Source organism: Thamnophis sirtalis, unplaced genomic scaffold (assembly GCF_051295495.1).
Source record: "Thamnophis sirtalis isolate CommonGarterSnake01/CBP01778 unplaced genomic scaffold, rThaSir2_p1.2 scaffold_4, whole genome shotgun sequence".
Lineage (NCBI taxonomy): Eukaryota > Metazoa > Chordata > Lepidosauria > Squamata > Natricidae > Thamnophis > Thamnophis sirtalis.
The window spans coordinates 82,140,055-82,162,010 of record NW_028261384.1 but is presented as its reverse complement, the minus strand read 5'-3'; the positions used below and the strand labels follow the sequence as shown (position 1 = coordinate 82,162,010).

The window sequence follows — 21,956 nt, the reverse complement described above, 5'->3', positions numbered from 1 at the left end:
TTAAGCATATAAATTTCAAAACAGAAGTTGTACATCTTATTATATTTATATATAATATATTCTTACCTTTGTAACTGACGAAGGAAATGTTCCAATAATTGCTGAATAGGAGTGCTCTCATTTTCTGCTATAATACAATATAAAAAATAGGTTTGAAAAGTAATTGTTATGTTTTCACAATTCTAATAATATAAGATATTTCTACAGAAGTCTTCTACTATTGAATGTATTTCTTCACAAGAAAGATAAGAAATTAATCATTCATTTAAGTAATGAATACTCTATCTTCCCTCCCAGAAAAAAGAACTAATCAAAAGAGCTTAAGAGACATGCAAATGTTAAAAATAGAATTCATTAAAATATATATAAAAAAGAAATACTTGTTTCTCCAAAAATAAGACAGAGTCTTACTTTCTTTTGACCCCTGAAATAAGTGCTTGGCCTGATTTCTGGGGAAGTCTTATTATTTTTGAGGTGCAGGAGGCGGCAAGCATGGTCACCTCATGGCTGCTGCTGTGTTGCAATATTTTCAGGGAGGGCTTATTTTCGGGGAGGGCTTATTTTAGTGCATGTGCTCAAAAGTCTGATTGGGCTTATTATCCGGGGAAGTCTTATTTTCAGGGAAACAGGTAGCAAACCCAAAATGCACCACCTAAAGCTGCAATAAATAGAATTAAATAAGATAAATCAAATATCTTCCAAAAAATACTAAAGAGATACCAGTGAAGAGGAAGAAAACTTTCAGTGTGTGGAATTTTATATATGGGTACTGCAATAAGAAGACCCTTATGCAGGCAATCTTCAACAAACCTTAAACATATCAGTACACATAAGAGGTTAAGCAGATCCAGACTTATGCTGAAGGAATAAATATTTCAAGCATCTGGATCCAAATCTGTTTTGAATAGATCTGTAAATGAGATCTTTCTTTCAAAAGTTTCTTGTAGAAAATATGAGGACAAAATTGTTTCAATACAGGTAGTCCTCGACTTACAACCATTTGCTCAGTGACCAAAACAGACTTACAACCACTGCCCAGTGCAGCACCCCAGTATCTGTGTCATCACAATTTGGGTGCTTGCCAATGTGTTTGCCCTGATAACTCCCACTATACCATGACCTGAGAGACCTCAGTCAACTAGGCCACTGGTGTGCAGAAACTTGCCACAGGCTAATTTCAGGGGGGATAATCAAAGATGAACAAGCCGGTTTTAGAGAAGGAAGATCCACAGTGGATCATATCTTGGTACTCCACCATTTAGTGCAAAAATACACATTAAAAAAAATCCTCTCTTTTTGTGGCCTTCCTTGATTTTAAACAGGCCTTTGATTCAATATCCAGGATCACCCTCTGGGAGAAATTAAAATGCACTACTATCGATAAACACTCCTCTTCCTCATGCAAAAATTGTATGACAATTCCACCCTGAAAGTGAGGTGCAATCCCCAAGGGAGTTTAACCGGCTCAGTAAGGGTACAAAAAGGGGTATGGCAGGGTTGCATCCTGTCCCCCTCCCTCTTTAACTTCTATATTAATCCCTTGATTGATCTCCTACAGAACCCTGATTTCCATCCTCCTAACCTAGCAAACGCAAAGTGCCAATTCTCTTATATGCTGATGATGCCGCTATCATTTCACAAACCTATAGAGCCAAGGTGGCGCAGTGGTTAAATGCAGCACTGCAGGCTACTGCTAGATCAGCAGGTCAGCGGTTCAAATCTCACCGGCTCAGGGTTGACTCAGCCTTCCATCCTTCCAAGGTGGGTAAAATGAGGACCCAGATTGTTGGGGGCAATATGCTGACTCTCTGTAAACCGCTTAGAGAGGCCTGAAAGGCCTATGAAGCGGTATATAAGTCTACTGCTATTGCTATTGCTAAACCTCTGTAGGACTGAAGAAAACAATTAGGGCAATACCCGGTTATTGCAGGCAAAACAAGCTGGTCCTTAACTTTGATAAATCAAAAATTTTAGTTTTTGCTAAAAGACCAAGCCAATACTCCTGGAAAATAGAAGGACATAGTTTGGAACAGGTTAGAACATTTAGATACCTTGGGTGGTTTTCCACTCGCTGGGGACATGGAAGGCACACCTGGATCACACATTGCAAGTAGCCATTAGGTCCTCAAATGCAATCAAACATTTCTTTTATACAGGTGGAGGTCAGTTAGTATCTGCTGCCTTAAAACCTTTTGAGGCACAAATTCTTTACGGGGCACAATCAGGAATCCTTGCAAAGAGAGACTTGCTAGAAACCATACAAACTAAATTCCTGCGAGCCATCTTAGCTGCACCCAATGTAACTCCAAATGCCCAGTTAAGAATTGAGACAGGCATGCCTCAAATTCAGGTAAGAGCCTGGAAGATGATGATCATTTATTGGCTTAAAATGCATTTCTTCCCAGAGGGACTGTCCCCACTAGTGTTGACTGACACTTTCCCATCCCCCTGGAAACAGGCAATTGATCACAAGCTGGGCTCTTATGGGCTCTCACCATTATTCTTAATGTCCCTAGGCTTTGAGCAAGCAAAGCAAGTAGTAATTAATAGAATGAGGGACATGGAGTTCCAAGAAGAACTGAATAGGTTGCCTCTCCACAGTAGGGACAGAATTAAACAGGGTGTGTGGGAATTGGCAAGATATCTAAATGACCTGATCTCCCCAAAACAAAGAATAGCTTTCTTCAGAGCCAGATTTAACATTCTTCCTTCAGCATTCCTCCAGGGCAGGTATAAGAGAACACCTATAGCAGAACACGTTTGCATATGTGGTAAAGGAGAAGTGGAAGATAATTCACATGTTCTATTACACTGCGAGCTATACAGAGCTTATAGGTCTGCACTTATTCTCCCCTTATTAGAGAGATTGCCAGGGAGGGCAGCTAATTTTTATCTAGGCTTTCTCCTCCAGAACACTAACCCAGTTACCACGTATGCAGTGGCAAAGTTCTGTGCTGCTGCAATGTCCATAAGAAAAAAATTGGCTACAGAAGTAATCTTGTACCAATTATCTGGACATACCTTTAACAATCTTTGGACCATTATGTTATTATCCACTTTTAATGTCAATACTTTTTAATTATATTTTAATGTTAGTATTTTTTAATATAGTGTAAAAACTAATGTGTATTGTTGGTCTTCGACCATAATAAAAATTTTACCTACTTACTACCACGGGCTTGAAGTTCTCAGCCAGTTAGGTCCAGCAGTCCTGCTTCCCCACCATCACTCACAATAAGTCTGACTTTTTCCCTACTCATCTGCTCGCTACCTCCCCTATTTCCCACTATGCCCAGAAGGCCTCTGTCAGCTAGGTCCAGTAATGCATGGAAAGGTCTCAGAGAGCCAGAAGCAAAGTTCCTATTCCTGGCCAGGCTTGAGAAATATTACCTCTCTAATCTTGAGGTAAATTGCCTTAGTTAGCATTCTAGGTAAGACAATTGTCAACTCCTGCAGGGAAAGTGACAAGTAAGTGGACTGGGCATGGGAGGGGGAGGGGGGGACAGAGGAGGTCTGCAAGCTGCATGGCCATCCCTCAAAAAGGACATTTTGTACCATGCCCTAAGATTCCCACAGCATGCTCCCTAGCCAAACTTTTTGTGCAACATGTGTATAGACTCCATGGAGCCCTGGAGCTCATCATTTCAAATCACAGAGTTCAATTGATTTCACAATTTTGGCAGGAGCTTCTAAAACTGCTTGACACTACCCCCGGGATATCTTCCCATCATATCCAGATGAATGAGGTGTGTGTGAATGTACAAATGGCGTCCTGCCACATTTACTACCAACAGAACAACTGGGTTTAGTCCTCCCCTTTGCAAAAGTGGCCTTCAATAACGTAGTACATAGTATACGCTTCACCCCCTTTAAAGTCGCCACTGGCCAGGACTTTGTAGCAATGTCTGAATTACCCCAGGCCAAGCCACAAACTACACCATGAGCAAAATGGATTCCACAACTTCAAAGCACTTGGTCAATAGTGCGCAAAACGCTAGAAACAGCATGAGAAATCTATAAAAATAATGCCAACAAAAAATGCTCCAAACCAAAAGATTTTAACATCAAGTCTATCTCTTCACCAAATATCTTCATTCTAGGCAGCCATTGAAAAAACTGAGTCTTAAATACATTGACGCTTTCCCTGTCAGCAGATTCATCAATTCAGAAATAATTCAATTGGACCTACCAAAACCACTTAGGCATGTCTACCTTGTCTTCACTGTAGCCTATTGAAACCAGCAATTGAAACCCCTACACCCTGCAAAACCAACACCAACTCTCATTTTAATTGAAGGGGAACAGAATTTTGAAATTAAAGACATTTTGGACTCTCACAGACACTGAGGAAAATTCAGTATCTAATTGCGTGGAAGGATTTCCTTCCCTCACAGATAGAATGGGGAGATACCCAACATGTGCAAGCACCAAAATGTCTTCATAAATTCCACCACAAATATCCAAATAAGCCTAATTAAACTCCAACTATCTCTCCTTTTTGTCTCCTTTCCTACAGGGCTAATGTCTTTTCAAGGAGGGGTGGCAGAATGTCAGACCTCCCACCTACAGCATACCTCCCTTCATGGAATCCTACCATAAAATGCAAGGGAGGGGAAAGCCACGGGGACATAAGAATTGGCCTGGGAATGTGCAAGGATAGAAATCTAAGGATATGGCATAAAATGCGAGAGTGATAAGAAGTTATTGAGCTGGACTAAACTGGCTGATCAAGGATGAAGCCCGAGAATAGTATGCAAAACTTGAAGGCACCAACCTTCAAAGTCAATCCCAAATCATCAAAAAGAAATACTATTGGACATCAACGGACTGCTCTAGGGGAGAGGGCCAGAGGAAGAGGAAAATTGCAACTTTTGTGCAGGATTACTCAGATCCAGCTTTGCTTTCACTGTAACTACTTGACTTTAGTGAGAGTCTTTCACTTCAAAGAATGGAGTCTTTTTTCCTAAACATCTAAGTTGAAACAAACCTGGCAGTAGCACTGAGGTTGGACCTGAAGTAAAGGTCTGGGCTTCTAATTCAGCTCTAACATCACCACTGACATCAAAAAGGCTGCCTTGTTGTCTTAGGATCTACTACACACTGCTTGAGAGGCTCTAGCCTACCCAAGACTGCAACTAGTTGCATGAGGCCTTCGCTCTTGAAGTGGTTTTGGAGAATACCCTTCTGCAGTCTCTGAAGTTTCCAAAAGTGCATGAAAGCACACACCCCTCTCACGTGATTTCAGAGGCTCTGAATGCTATGAAAGAGCATAGCCCTCACACACAACTTCTGGAGAGTGCAGAGGCCTCCTGAGAGCACATTCCATTCTCACATAGTTACTAAAAATCATATGAGAATGGGGCATGCTTTTCAGAATATTTGTTGATATTGGTGAATGCTGGTGTCATCCAAAGTATCATGACAAGTTACTTTTAACATGCATATTATAGATTTGCCATGACTATTGTAAATGCATTATCATGGCTGACATTACTGATATACCAAATATAAATTACTCACTAGGTTGAGTTCTACAGGCCCGGACTGGACGATCAGAAGGTGGATCAACTTCCACTTTTTTTCCTGGATCAAAGTCATCCATTTCACCTTCAGTATCACAATGTTCCTTCTCTCTCTTTCTTTTCTTCTCTTCCTGATATTAAAAAATGTGGTCAATATTTTCATATATATATATATATGAAACATATATTACTGTAATATAAAGATTAGCAAGCACTTTAATTAAATTAAACTGAGAACAAAATAGCTGAGGATGACTGTAAGATTTCAAAAAGGAAAATGGCTCCTTCAACCTTGTAGCTTATAGCAATAGCATTTAGATTTATATACCGTTTACAGCCCTCTCTAAACAGTTTATAGGGTCAGCATACTGCTCCCAACAATCTGGGTTCTCATTTTATTGACGTCTAGGCAAACGAGCACTGAGACGTTGTTAGATATGCTTTCTCCAAGTACATTGTAGATATGGAAACTGCAGCAATGGGAACAATAGCCATTGCTATCTCCTCCTTTAGTTGAAGTGATCACATATGATGGTAACAGCTTTTGTAAAGAAGAAAACAAAATAACTCAGAAACAGTTCAATGGCTGTTTAGAACTCAAAGAAGATATAAAGTATGGGCAAAAATATTTTATCTTCTGTCATCAAGAGCAGTATATAATGAAAAATGTAAAAAGAATGGAATATAAAAATCAGTATATGTTCACTAATAATCTCATTTAGAAAGTCTATTCACATTCTTCCCATTTCAAACCAAAGATGAAAACGAATTAACTTAGTAACAGAGACCACCTATCTGAAAACCAAAATGTAGGCAAGATGTAACTTAAGAAAAATGATGGAAAGTAACAAGATAAAAGTTTGCCCTTCCAAAGAATTAACTATGAAATCCTTGCTGTTGAGTTTGAGACCACCTATCTGAAAACCAAAATGTAGGCAAGATGTAACTTAAGAAAAATGATGGAAAGTAACAAGATAAAAGTTTGCCCTTCCAAAGAATTAACTTTGAAATCCTTGCTGTTGAGTTTGATTGTTTGCTCACAAACATTTCATTACCCAAATGAGTAGTAAGTAGCATCATTAACGCTAGTGAATGTGGTGTTTACTTATATGCAACATTGCCTAAACAGTATTGGTGGAGATGTGGTTTTCTCCTAGAAAAGAAGAGGATATTGTTTTCTGCTTGAGTTATCTGGTGCTAATAATTTCATTTCATTTCATTTCATTTCATTCATTCATATTCTCCTTCCTTCCTTTGTTCTTTCCTCCCTCCCTCTTCTTTCTTCCTCTTTCTTTCTTGCCTTTATTATATTTGCAAACAATAACAATCATGGTGGGTTAACATATCCAATGCACCTTCCTCCCACTTCTCTCCCCCCACCCAAAACAATTCAACGATGTGGGTTGGACTGAAAGAATGATTGGACCAAAATCACCCATCAAGTTTTCATGGCTAAGCAAGACTTAAACTTACGATCTCTGCTTTTTGTGTTTTAAACCATTAGACCAAATTGGCTCTCCTTACTTACTATAATGTCTGCTTCTCTGTGTTTAGGTTGCTGGAGAGGATGTATTTTGGTCTTTTTGTTTCCTTTTAACTTTTTTACTGTCTCTTTTGAATGGTGTCTAAATGTGATTTGTCTTTTGATGGCTAATTTATCTGAATGTCAAGCTTCCAAACATTTTTGGATTTAGCTTAGTCTAGGATGCTCGCAGCTTCCCAGTTGAAACGATGATTGAGTCTGTCTACGTGTTGTGAAATTAAGGAGTTTCTGTGATGTTTTCTGATTGCTAGTTGGGATTTATGTCTATTCCACACAGTAGTAGTAAAGTGTTGTAGGAAGTTACAAATTATTCTTTTCTTCTTTTTGGTCTGCTGGGTCTTTGCTTTATTTTGGAAGGCTTATAAATTTGTTTGTTATGGTTGTAATAGTTTGCTGGTTATTTATGAGATGTTTTTGATATATGATTATGTTATTTGTTGTGGCCTGGCAGGAGCCATTAGAGCTGTCGCCAGACTCCGACAGCGAGGGGGCTTATGAGTCAGTCTTGGAGGAGGTGGAGGACCCTGGATAGGGTGTCGACTCCGAGCAGGGTGAGGAGAGACTGGTTGGCCACCAGGTGGCGGCAGAGCCTTGGATCAGAGGATCAGTGTTCAGGGAAACACTCGTGAGTTGTGTCGAAGAGTTACTGCGGTGGGGGATAGTGTTGTGGCCCGGCAGGAGCTGTTAGAGTTGTCGCCAGACTCTGACAGCGAGGGGGCTTATGAGTCGGTCTTGGAGGAGGTGGAGGACCCTGGACAGGGTGTTGACTCTGAGCAGGGCGAGGAGAGACTGGTTGGCCACCAGGTGGCGGCGGAGCCTTGGATTAGAGGGAGTGTTCAGGGAACACTTGTTGCAGGATGCACCCCGTCGAAGGGTTACTCGACGGAAGGAATAACTGAGTACTTACAGGACATGACTGCGAGCAGCTGTTGCTCATTGGGATCCTCTCCTGAGTATAAAGGGAACTGTTTGTACCACGCCCGGGTTGCAGGAGTCAACGTTCACGTTTATGATTCAGAAAAACCAACTTGGATAAGTGGTTTGCTGTGAGAAGCTTGTTTAATTGCTGCCAGAGAACTTATCTCTTTGTTTATTTTGGGCTTGCAGCCAACAAGAGTCTGAACTGATTAGAAGTATTCTGATTTACGTTTGCTTTTGGCTTTCGTTCCTGGACAGAGAAGGGGGGGGTCAGAACAGTTATCTGTTATCCTTTTCATAGCTTGTATTGGTTATGCTTTAACCGGTTGATTAGTCAGAGACTTTTTGATACAGTTGTATGAGTATCCATTTTATTACAAAATGTTGTATAGTTGTATATTTCTTTCTTCTGGTATTCCAGGGTGCTGCAGTCTGTTTGTACTCATGTGTATAAAGTTCCCACACAGTTACTCTTGGAGGAGTATACTTTGGAAATGGAGCACATGACTAGTGCAGGTTGTTTTTAATAGACTTGCATATGCACAAATTCTTTACTTTATTTGAATTATAATAAGAATCACTTTTGTCAGGCACAAGTAATCATTAATACTTTAGTTTAAAGCACAAAAAGGTTATTAAGGCAAAGGTTTCCTGTGTCCAGTTGTATTTGACTGTAGGAGGTGGTGCTCCATTTCCTAGCTGAGGGAGCCAGCATTGTCCAAAGATATTTCTTTGGTCATATGGTCAGCATGACTATATACTGAGCACATTGAACACTATATTACCTTCTCATCAAAATGGCACCTATTTATCTACTTGTATTTGCATCTTTCGAACTGCCAGGTGGGCAGGAGCTGGGGCAAAAAAGGGGAGCTCATCCTGTCATATGGCACTCTTGAACCTGGGCTGTTGAGTTTCCAGCTGACAAGCCCTGTGTCTTTAACCACGAGCCATTACCCTCCCTAAGAGTTTATGCAGCCTATACAGAATATGATCCACTAACAGTCTAACCAAATAGTCAATAGATAAGAATCCACAGTTCAAGGGGGTGTATGGACTTGTGGAGTATAGTGACTATCAACTGATGACCTGTTTGACCTCACCCTCAGGTTCAGTCTGCTCCTCTTACACCACTCCCCAACTTGGCTTTCTTCCTCCTTCATGGGCTCTTCAAAGATGCTCTCTCCCTCCTGCATACTCTCCCAATAGTCTGAGTTCCCATGGAAACTTGATAAGGCAGCAGTGAAATTATCTCAAAGGAAATCTTATCTGTTTCTGAAATAGACAGTGAGTCAGGTGGCAGTTGCTGGACACAGAAATAGCATTAGAAAGTCCCTCCCCTCCCATGCCTGGGAGTTGAAGGCCAAAAGTGGAAATCTTCTATGGGGGTAAGAGAAGCCATGGTGGGGCAGTGGTTAGAATATAGTATGGCAAGCTGACTCTGCTCACCGCCAGAAGTTCTATCTAACTGGCTTAAGGTTGACTCAGCTTTCCAACCTTCCAAGGTTAATAAAATGAGGACCGAAATTGTTCAGGGCAATATGCTGATGCTGTAAATTGCTTAGAAAGTGCTATAAAACACAATGAAGTGGTATATAAGTCTCAGTGCTATTGCTAATATTCTTGGGTATATTCCAGATGAGCTTGAAAGGGTATCATTGAAATCGATGTGTTAGAGAGAGATTTTATAAGAACATTCTGCCAATGGCAATAATGATGGCCAGTTGTCTTGGCTGTAGATACAATAGAATCTTATATATTGTTGGAGCAGCTGGATAAGTCTTCTCATTGTTCAAGGCTGTGTGGTGGACTGAAGAGACGTTAATTTAGACACTCCTGCACTGGGCTCCGTAGTCCAACCTGCCCCGGAACCAACTCCTGAGTGACAGAGGGATCACAAGACACCCACCATTAGCATAAAATTCAATGGAGACCCCAAGCAAATGTGGTTTTTCCTGGTGCACATCTGGACCTACATGCAGGAGTATGGTCTGGAAATAACTGGCCAAGGGGAGTGTATCACCATGGCATTGGAGGGACCCACAGCTTAGCTGATGATCACTCTCCACAATGACAAGGTCCCAGAGCTGAGAAACTTCAACTGCTTCATGACCACCTATAGAAAATGTGAAAATGCCAAAGATTGCATTAAAACCATCAGCCAGGGATAGAGAGGAGTGGGCAAGTACACCCAAGAGTTCCATGACCTGAACTACTGGTTAACTGATTAGCCAAAAGACATTTTGATTGGCTGCTTCCAAGACCGGCTGAGTCTACAATACCCCTGCACCCTCCATCATTGGCAGAAGAGGTAGAGATTTACCAATCTCTATCACAATCCAAATATTGGCCAAGCCATTGGTGGCAGAGATCCCTGCCCAAGAAAAAAGAGGTGCCAAAACCACAGCCACACAAGCAGAGTCCACACTGGCAGTCCACTGGCTGCTTTAGGTGTGGAAAAGAAGGCCACAGAACTGCTCTCTTCTGAGCCACACACTCAACCCAAAAGACAACCCTAGGAGCTACCAAAAAGCAGGTAAAGCTGCCTTAGAGAGCTCATGAAATAGCCCTAAAAGGAGTGGAGTGAAGGACATGTTGGCTCATTTGGCAAAAGGGAACATTTTCACCAAATTGGATTTGCAGGAGGCATACTATCAAGTGAGAATCAAGGAAGGGGATGAGTGGAAGATAGCTTTAAATTGCCACTTAGGCTGTTTCCAATTCAGGGTCCTGTCTTTTGGACGGCCCAGAAACAAGCTGCCCAGCTTTTAAGTCAAACTTTCCAAGTGTGAAGTTCACCGGAATAAGGTTGACTATCTGGACTATTGAATATTGCATGAGGGCATAGAAATTTACCCAGAGAAAGTACAGGCAGTGCTGAAGCGGGCTCCTCCTGATACTAGAAAGCAGCTGCAGAGTTTCCTGGGACTTGCCTGCTAAAGACAAAAGCGGAAAGAAAACCCAATCCATGCTGGGTGCTCCTAACTTGGAGGCATTTCCTAGAAATGGGGAAAACCCTATTTGAAGTTTGGACTGACCATAAGAACTTAGAAGCCTTGAGAACCTGGCTGGAGTTTATTGCTGAAACAGGCCTGGTGGGCTCAGTACTTTAACTGATTTCACTTCACATTATGATATCTCACAGGAGGAAAGATACTCTAGCCCAGGGGTCCTCAAACTTTTTAAACACGGGGCCAATTCAGGGTCCCTCAGACTGTTGGGAAGCCATACTTGCTGGGTGGGTGTGGCTAGGTAGTCATGTGACTGGGTGGGCATGGCTAGGTAATGTAACTAGGTGGGCATGGCCAATTTAACAATCCATTGAACAATGCATACAAACTAAACTTTAATTTGTATTGCTCCTGGGGGAACAAGTATTTGCTTTTGTTTGCATGTGCTTTTTTGGTTGCCTTTTCTTTTTACTAAATCGTTTTTTCGTTGTTTGGGAGTCTAGTGGTCCACTTCAGGAAACTCCGTTTTGCAGCAATTCTTCTCAGCCCCAAGGAGCTTGAGAAATATCTATCTGTCTCTCCTTCTCTTTCTGTCTCTCTCCCTCTCCCTCTGTCTATCTCTCTATCGATATCTCTCTATCAATCTCTCTTTATCTATCTTCTGGAGGAGGGGAAGATGAAAGATGGGCCAGTTTTGCCAATTTTCTGGCCTCCTGGGGCATCTCTGCACCGCATTTTTCACTCCCCCACCTAATTGTTGGCCTTACCTTTCAGTTCCAGCCAACAGGGCACACAAAGGTAAGTCCTGTGCTTGGTCGAAGGGTGGGCAGGGTGATGTGGGCAGGACAGTCTCGTGGTCCTGTGCGGGCCAGATTAATGACTTTGGCAGGCCGCATATAGCCTGCAGGCCATAGTTTGAGGACCCATGCTCTAGCCAGACTGCCACAATACAATAGTTCAAAGCCAGAGGTAATTAAGACAATCATCCCCTCCAGGCAAATGATCACCATCCAAGCACAGGCAAAAGTAAAAGCCCAACTAACTGATGATTTAAAGAACATCCTAAGAGCAGCTTCAGGAGAAGACAAATGCTAAGAGGTGCATAAGAATGAATGTACACCGCAGGATGATCTAGCTTGGGTGGCGGCCAAACTGTACATCCTAGAAAGCCATCATTTATTTTTCCTAAAAACAGAGCCATGATTCAAAAGTGGCAGAACATTTTGGGTTCGTAAAAACCCTGAACCTAGTCAAGTGGCAATTTTGGTGTCCATCCTTCAAAAAGGACATAGAAGGCTATGTAGCCAGCTGTCTTACCTGTGCTTCTACCAAACAGAGACAACAGAAGACACTCTTCTTCTCTACAGATTGAAGGGACCCTTCAATCCATAGAAGCTCCATGGAGAGAGATATCAATGAACTTTATAGTAGAATAGCCCAAAAGTTAATGGGACACAGCAATTTGGGTGACAACCAACATATTCTCCAAATACCGTATTTTTTGGATATAAGATGCACCGGAGTATAAGACGCACCAAGGTTTTGAAGAGCCAAATTTTAAAAAGGTAGGTAGGTAGATAGATAGAGGGATAGAGAGGGAGAAATAGAAAGAGATAGAGAGAAATACAGTAAGTAGGTAGGGAGAGAAAGAGAGGGTAGGTAGATAGGTAGGTAGAGGCATAGAGAGAGAGAAATACAGTAGATAGGTAGTGAGAGAGAGAGTAGTAAGGTAGGTAGTTAGGTAGATAAAGGGATAGAGAGAGAAGTAGAGAGAGATAGAGAGAAATGCAGTAGGTAGGTAGGGAGTGTGTAGGTAGGTAGGAAGGTAGAGGGATAGAGAGAAATAGAGAGTGAGAGAAATACAGTAGATAGGTAGATGTTTTTGCTGGCACAACACTTGATCAATGTAATTCTCATCAATCAGTTAAAGAGCTTTCCAAAAGAGGGGGAAAAGTTTTTTCACTCTGCAAACCTCCCAAAAATGGCCCGTTTTTCACAAAAATGGCTTCGTTTTTCATCCCCAAAAAGGCATAAATAGCCTGGGGGGGCCCTTGCAGTGTGCTCCGAGGGGGGAACGACAAGCAAAAAACAGCCTGTTTTTCGTGAAAACAGGCCCGTTTTTATCAAAAGAAATTGCATGCATAGCCTTATTGAGGCTTATAGAGTGCTGCTGGGGGCGGGGAAACGGCCCATTCTTTGCTCATTTCTGTCCTCTGCAACCCACTGGAGCTCTCTGAAAGCTTCCATAAGGGTATGCACAGACATTTTGGTGAAGGGGGCAGGGCTGTATTCGGTGTATAAGATGCACCCAGATTTTCAGCCTCTTTTTTGAGGAAAAAAGGTGTGTCTTATACTCCAAAAAATACGGTAGGTACATTTGTTCCCTGCCAAAAAATCCCCTCTGCTTCCACTTTAGCTAAACTATTCTTGCAGCATGTTTACCGATTACATGGCACTCCAAAGTGAATCATCTCAGATCACGAAGTCCGATTTGCAATTTTGGCAAGAGTTACTAAAACTTTTGAGACATTATCAGGAGCTCACTTCCATGAATCATCCAGCTACTAATGGTGACTGTGAACATATCAATGGGGTCTTGGAGTAGTACCTCAGATGCTATATTAATTATCAATCAATCAAAGAGAGTTGGAAGGGGTCTTATAGTCCAGCGCCCTGCTCAAGCAGGAGACCCTATACCCGGGATGGCGAACCTATCGCGTTGCTCTGTCAGCTGGCCAGTGTGCATGCACGCGCACACTGAATAGGAGCCTGGGAAGGACGAAAAGAGCCTCTCCCTCACCCATGGATGCCCTCCGAAGGCTTCAGAAGCTTCTCTGAAGCCGCCGAAGTGCAAAAAAAAACCCGGCCTTATGGGCAAACTGGAAGTTCAGGAATGGACTTCCAGATTGCTTATTGGGTCGATTTAAGCCCTCTGGAAACTTCAGAGAGGTCTCCTGAAGGTCTCTGAAGCCCCCGGAGGGCCTTGGGGGGGGGCTGCTTTTGCCCTCCCCAGACTCCTATAAAGCCTCTTAAGCCTGGGAAAGGCGAAAAAAGCATGCAAAAATTGGGAGGAACGTCTCTCATGCGCGCATGCTCCCTAGGAGGGGGTCGCGTGTTGCATTATGGGTGCAGCACGCCTGGCATGACCCCCCTGCGCTTCCCCCTTATGGCACAGGAGCCTAAAAAGGTTCGCCATTGCTGCCCTATACCATTTCAGACAAGTTACTGTCTAATCGCTTCTTAAAAAATCTCAGTGATGCAGCACCCACAACTTCTGAAGACAAGCTGTTCCATTGGTTAATTGTTCTCACTGTTAGAAAGTTTTTTCTTTCCAGGTTGTTTCTCTCCTTGATTACTTTCCATCCATTGTTCCTTGACCTGCCCTCTGGTGCTTTGAAAAATAAATTGATCTCTTCCTCTTTGTGGCAGCCTCTCAAATACTGGAATATTGCTAACATGTCCTTCCAGTCCCTCTTTTCTACAGACTAGCCAAACTCAAATCTTATAACTGTTCTTCATGTTTTAGTATCCAAGCCTTTAATCATCTTAGCTCTTCTTTGCACTTTTTCCCAAAGACTCAACATTTGTTTTGTAATGTGGTAACCAAAATTAGATGCAGTATTCCAGGTGTGGCCTTGCTAAGGCTTTATGGAGAGGTACTAATATTTCACACGATTTTGATTCTCTACCTCTGTTTATACAACCAAGGATTGTATTAGCTTTTTTGGCGGCTGCTGCACACTGCTGGTCCATGTTTAAGTAATTATCCAGTAGGACTCCAAGGTCCCTCTTACAGTTACTGTTTTTGAACCAAGATTCGCCTAATCTGTACTTGTACCTTTGTTTTTTCCTGCCCAGGTGTAAAATTTAGCTTTTCTCCACATTAAATGTCATGTTGTTGGATAGGGCTCATTGTTCAAGTCTGTCAAAATCTTTTTGGATCCCAAGCTTGTTTTCTGGAGTGTTGACTATTACTGCCAGTTTAATGTCATCTGTAAATTTGATAAGTTCCTCTTCCATTCCCTCATTTAAATCATTTATAAAAATATTGAAGAGTATTGGGCTTAAGATAGAATCATGTGGTACTCCACTGCTTATTTCCTTCCATGTAGATGCTGTACCGTTAAGGACTACTCTTTGAGTGTGAATTGTCAGCCAGTTACAAATCTATCTGGAGGTGAAGCTGTTTATCCCACATTTTTCTAGTTTATAAAGAAGCAGGTTATGGTCTAGATTGTCAAATGCCTTGCTGATGTCTAAATATACTATGTCCACAGCATTTTGCTGGTCTACTAATTTAGTCACTTTATCAGAGAATTAAACAACATTGGTTTGGCATGATCTGTTTTTAACAAACCCACGCTGGCTACTAATTATAACTTTATTTGTTTCTAGATGTCCATAGATCTGTTTTTTATGATCTTTTCCGGTATCTTCCCAGGTATTGATATCAGACTAATTGGTCTTTAGTTTCCTGGATCTATTTTTTCTTCCTTTTTTGGTGATGGGAACCACATCAGCTCTTTTCCAATCCTCAGGTAATTCCCCATTGTCCCAAGATTTTTGAAAGACATTTACCGTATGGTAATTACCCCATATGGAAATTACAGCAGGACAATTGGACAGACTTTCTCCTTTTGTAGCTATCTCTTACAATAACTTATAATAACTCAGTACACAGTAGTAGTGTGTTTACTCCATTTAAAATTGCCATGAGACAAGACTTTGTATCTATAGCTGAATTGCCTCAGGCCACCCAATCAATTTCATTGTTCCAGGAATGGGTGACCCAATTACAAACCACCTGGCCAGTGTAAAGAAAAGCTTTGGAGAAAGCCAAAAAAGCATACAAAAGGCAAGCCAATAAAAAGCGCACAAATACTTAGGACTTTAAACTGGCAGATAAGTTTATTTGACTACTAAATTCTCCAGTCTAGACAACCATCCAAAAAATTGTGTCCAAAATATGTTGGACATTTGTCCATAAAAAGAATTATTAACCCAGCACTATACAACTTGAACTACCAAAAATGCTCAAATGCATATACTCTTTATTTCATTGCAGTTTATTAAAATCAAACTACCTCTTCCCTGTATCCAAAGGTGCAACTACCTCTCAATTTACTATGATTGAGGGAAAACAACAGTTTGAAGTCAGAGAAATTCTGGTGGCATAGAAAGATTTTCCTTCATCAGAGACTAAATGGGTTGATTCAAAACATATTAAAGCCTCCAGATTGCTTAGAAAGTTCAATAAGTGTTACTCAGACAAACATTGAACCAATTATTAATGATGAAACATTCTGTGCCTCTCCTTTCCCTTCTCTTCCTTTGCAGTATTTAAGTCCCTGTCCAGGGGGGGAGGGAGAGAAGAATGTCAGGTCCTGCCACCCAAGTCTGGTACACAAATGGGCAATATGATTGTGCTCTGATTGGTGAAGCACAGACTGGTAACAGCAAGAAGGGGGAAAGGCAACCTTTTAAATATCTTTTTTTGTGGGAAAACCTTAAGAAAGCCTGACTTTACTGCAACCAACTTCCTTAGTAAAAGAATCTTTTGCTTCAACCTAATGAAGTCAAGAATCTTTGTTTCCTAAGGGACCCGACTGGAGCAGGTCTGACATACAGTTTATATCCCTTTAGAACAAAATGGATCCTTCCAATTGTATTATTTTATGACAGTGTTTAAATATATTTTAAAAATGCAACACAACATATATTACTTGAAATTGGTGTTTACCTTTCTCTTCCGCCTTTCCTCATCATCAAGATGCTTTTCTTTCTCCGATTTTTTTTTCTTTTTCTTTTTCTTTTCCTTATGTCGCTCTCTCTCATGATCTGATCGGTCATCATAATAACTGGAATCATGTCCTGATCCTGAAAGTTCAGTCACTTCACTACCTCCAACTTTCAGCACCAGTTTCAATGGCTTTTCCAAAGGTTTGTCCAGATAATCTGATCAAAACAAATAACAGTAAGAAAACAACATAAAATTTATGTATTTTTGCATGGCAACAAATCTGAATGAATTCTTCCTATCTGTTCTCTCCAAAAGATCTAGAGTAGATACTTCTGTCTGAACTAACCCTTGCAGAAAGATAATATATAGATATGAGGCAATATTCTATATTTCACTAATTAATCAAGCAGCAAGACATCATTAAGTTCAGGTGATATATTTGCAAACTATAATACAAATGGTTGAAAAAATGTTGCATATCAAGGAAACTGTGCATTGGGATCAACTATCTACAGTCAGAAATATACTTTTTTGGGGGTAAACTGTGTTTCAAGTTGCTTAACAATTTATTAGTTTTTGAAGAACACAATGAAACTTCCAAAACTCACAACACTATGTAATAGTTAAAATGTTGGACAAAGACTGGGGAGACCTGAATTCAAGTTTACTCTTAGCCATAGAAACCCATTGGATATTTTTGGCTAAATTGTAACTCAATCTCTTTCTCCAAAGTATAAAATATTTTTGTATTAAACATTTTCAGAAACAGATTTATATATGTAAACTAATATTGCCAATATCTATATACCATTTTCTTTTACAATTAATTTTTCTGCCACTTTCTAGTGTAAATGGGAATCAAACAAGGAACGTATTATTATAGCATGTCTCAATTTATAGTCCTTGATTGTTAGCTCTGCTGACATGATATTATCAGGAAACAGGAGCAGAATCCTTTCTGTGAAATTAGATGGGGTTTCTTGTTCTTTTGGTTCCATTGGAAAAGAGTCTTTTGTTTCTGTATTTTAACAGCTCAGTCTTCTTAGATGTGAAACAATGGTTTTCCATGCATACCACATTTACTCAAAGGACCATAGAGTAGTTGCCTCAAGCCTTCAAAAAAACAGACATTTTGAACAAAATATTTGGAATATGCTGGAGGATGTTTTGCAAGGCTTCCTCCAAAATGTATGTCTAATCATATTATTTTTGAACCTAATATGATCTCATTTGAATTTTTGCGTATGACTTAAATGTAATGTTCTCCTCACATCTTAAAACTAGATAAAGAGAACTCAATTAAATAGATGAGTCAAAACATTGTATTTGTTCACTTATTTGCTGAGGTAAATGATCCAATGGAGTTTAGCATGATCAGCATGCCAATGATATTCAATCATAATCACCATTTTTCAACCCCTAACCAGCCAAATAAAGCATCTTCAGCTCCATCTATGAAGACTAAGTGGCTGTGGTTGTTGGGCCTCATTAGAATCCAGGGAGATCTTTGATCTTAGATCTATAGTCTTCAACTCAAAAATAGTGTGCAATTTGAGAATCTTCTTGGACTCATAGCTTCTGTTTAATGAAGTAACAGCAGCTATGCCAAGGCAGCCTTGATACAGCTTGATACAGCTTCTTCTGCTGTGTCAATGGCATCCTTTTGTAGAGACTATTTTAACAGTCGCTAAAGCCTAGTCATCTCACAGCCATCTGTTCGGTGAGATTTTTCTTCAAGAGCACTTAGAAGCTTCAATTGATCCAGAATGTAGTGAGACAAGCAGAAATGTTGTTGCCTCTGTATGCTCATGTAACACCTCTGTTCCATGAACTGCACTACCAGTCTGCTTTCAAATGCAATTTAAGCTGTTGGTTATGACCTACGTATAAATGCCTACATGGCATTGGGTCTTGTTATTTGAATGACTATGCTTGATAAGTTAGTCTGAGTGAGAAATAGAAATAATAGGAATAGAACACTCTTATCTGGAATTTCATTTATACCGTTTCCCCCAAAATATAATCTACCCCCAAAATAAGCTCCACCCTGGTTTTTTTTTACACATGCGCCTAATACAAGCTCTACCCCAAAAATAAACCCTAGTGAATGTGGGTGGGCATGGCCGCCATAGGAGGTAGCCAACACACACAGGCTGATGGTGTCTGGCAGCAGTTGCAGCTTGTGTAGCAGTTGAGTTGAGTACCTGTACAAGCAGCAGGCGGAAGCAGACAGAGGGAAGTAGGCAATCTGGTTGTGCCATGCAGGTTGTGGGAAAGCTGAGTGGTGCTGGGCTGGAGTGACCATGGGAGCTCATCTTCGCATCTCTTGGGTTACTTGCAGCCCGCACGGTGCATTGGGATCATCTATCTTCTGTGTGTCAGCATTACCTTCCTTCTGCTCTGCACAGCCACAGAGTGCGTTGAGCAAGGGACCGGCAGGCTGCAGCTGCTGCTGGATACCATCGGTCCCTGCGTGCTTGCTGATTCTTTTGTATGTGCCAGGGGGAGGAATGTCCAGCAGAACTGATCAGCCTGAAATTGTGTTTCCCCAAAAATGAGCCCTAGTGCTTATTTTGAAGGCCAAAAGAAAACAAGACTGGGTTTTATTTTGGGGGAAACACGGTAGATGCTAGCTTGATCACTGAAGAAGATAAGAGACTTGTAATTGACCACAATAAAGTCAAGAGAGCCCAGGAAATAATTATGAAGCCTAGATCAAAAATCTGATGAAGGGGAATTAGAATGCATTTTCATCTGAAGTTGTATTTATCGTCATTTAAGAACTGCTAAGGACCAAATAAATTTTATTATGTCCTGATATGTAAAATCAGAGCTCAAAGAGGATGTACGTCATTCTTTTTCACATGACTGTGGATGGATTTCTAAATGAAGCTGGACTTTAAAAAAAATAGAGCAAATGATGATCCCCTGCCGGCAGAGGTGCAGGTTCTGAAAAGATAAGTCACCAATGGAGTAAAATGAAAGATGATTCTGACTGGTCACGACTTAGAGTTGATGTTAATGCCTCATAGTAATAAGAGTGGAGAAGCAGCATTATTTCTCCACCCTTATTGCATTCACAGAATCTTGCCTGGCATCCCTGTTCTGGAACACTCGTCACTCCTGGGATAGGAGGACTCAGGTGATCTTCTTCACAGTCATGCACAAAAATTTGTACAACATCTGATCGACAAAGTTGCTCAGATTCATTCCCAAGTTCATGTAAGATTCCTGCCTGGTGAACAGTTTGGGAACTGTTGGGAACACTTTGATCCACTTTGTTAGACCTGATGGTGTCATTGAGGTTATCAGTTGCCAGTCAGCTGGCTGGCAGGGTCCAGCAAAACCTTTTCTCCTGTGACTCCAGAACTTTGGAATATTTCATTTGTCTGAAATGGTAAGTGGTCTCTTGTTGAGAAGAGGGATGGCCCAGAATATATCCAAGGTCCCTTCCAAGTCTATTATTCTGTTATCCCATCTGCTCCCATCCCACTGATCTTCTTGCAACGGCCTGAAGATCTGGATCTGGCATTTGGCTTGAGGCCCCAATGGGGGAGCATTATAGGTGGACTAAGAGAAGTATCTTACCTCCCCAGCTCCAGCTCCCACTCCCTCCCATCTTTTAATAATATTTTTTCTGACTGTAATGCTACTTTTATTGTTTTCAGAAATAATTATAAAAAACATGGTTTGGTGCAAGATTGAACCATGAGATCAAACATTATCAGAAAATATTTATTTAGTTTAACTTTAAATATCTAGGACCAGAAGAATTTTGCATCCCAAAATACTGAAGAAACCAATAAATAGCTTCATGAATCATTTTTGAGTAATCAGAGAGAATTAGATGAGAATAAATCTTCTCTATACCATCAAATGGGGGAGGGTCCATTAAAGTCAGTCAGATATTGATTCCCAGAAAAATATTACAGTTATGAAAGAAGAGAAAACATATCAATTTTGATGGATTTCTTCAAAATGGAACTGGACTAGACAAAAATGAAAATAAAACTTGAAATCAAATTGGAAATAGATATCTTAATTTCTATTATAATATTCATAAAATAATCTGGATGAGAAAAATACAATTGCTACTTTGCAGATAATACAAACATGGGAAACTAACACTGCAATGTCTTTGCAAAAAAGAAAAAAAAGTAAACGCATTCCTACAATGCAAATATGCTATCAAGTTCAGGAGAAGATATAATTTTTCTCTATGCTACATTGGTCAGACAGCATCTAGAATGTTGCATTTAATTCTGGACACTGATTTTTAGGAAAGACACAAACTAGAATATGTGTAGAAAAGAGCAACAAAGATAAGGGCTTCAGAGGAAAAACAGTTGAATATGTTTAGACTGGAATAGAGAAAATTGTGTTGTGATAGGATAGCTTCCTTCAAGTGTTTGAAGAGCTGTCATGCAGAAGTCAAAGGAGAATTGTGTTGCTTTTTCTTTACAAGTAAATTTTAAGGTAGGATTAACTAACATATTTGTAAATAGTTCAAAGTTTACAATGAACGTGAAGATCAAATGGATCGTAATTTTTTTTTCCTTATTTAAACCTAAAGCCCTCTAATTTATATCACATCACTCTCTGCTGAAATTCTTTTCACTTCATAAGTTGAGTCTCTTCATACATTTTATCCAGAGGTGGTATTCAGCAGGTTCTGACCAGTTCTGGAGGACCAGTTGCGGAAATTTTGAGTAGTTGGGAGAACCAGTAAATATTACCTCTGAATGGCCCCACCCCCATCTATTCTCTGTCTCCCGTGTCCCAGCTGATGGGGATTTTGCAGTAACCTTCCCCGGGGGTGGGGAGGGAATGGAGATTTTACAGTATTCTTATAATATCCTTCCCCTGCCACACCCACAGAACCGGTAGTAAAATATTTTGAATCCCACCATTGACTTTATCTTCATACAACATAACAGATGCCTGTACAAATAAGAGCTATGATAGGTGCACACAGTGACAGGATTGGTTAATATTGAAACCACATTAGATGGTCTCCTGTTACAATGTCATTTAATTTAGAGATGCCCCAATCATATAAATTACAGAAATAGGAGAGTGACAAAGGAGCACTAGCCTTTTCTCAGTTCAGATGCAACGTCTCTCAAGTTTTATATACAATTGTAGAACTGGCAGGTTTTTTTTTAATATAGTCCTTATTTAGAGGCTCAGGCAGCAAATCGCGCCTGCTATCACATATGTAAAATATTACTTGATCAGATTTACAGAAAGAAATGGATTTCTCCCGAATAATGGTAGATTAT

At 40.5% G+C, this 21,956-nt stretch overlaps 1 protein-coding gene across 4 annotated transcripts in view; it reads right to left on the bottom strand.

Moving 5' to 3' along the window:
- The window catches only part of BRD9 (bromodomain containing 9), a 63,814-nt gene that overhangs the window by 41,518 nt on the left and 340 nt on the right, over positions 1-21,956 (bottom strand). For 3 of the 4 annotated variants that reach the window (XM_087713188.1, XM_087713190.1, XM_087713191.1), the window contains exons 2-4: positions 16,675-16,889; positions 5,521-5,653; positions 67-127 (exon numbers count right to left, since the gene is read on the bottom strand). In XM_087713188.1, the coding sequence (XP_087569314.1) occupies positions 67-127; positions 5,521-5,653; positions 16,675-16,889 (409 nt within the window). The remainder of the gene's footprint in view (positions 1-66; positions 128-5,520; positions 5,654-16,674; positions 16,890-21,956) is intronic. The other variant, XM_087713189.1, reaches the window with a different exon arrangement.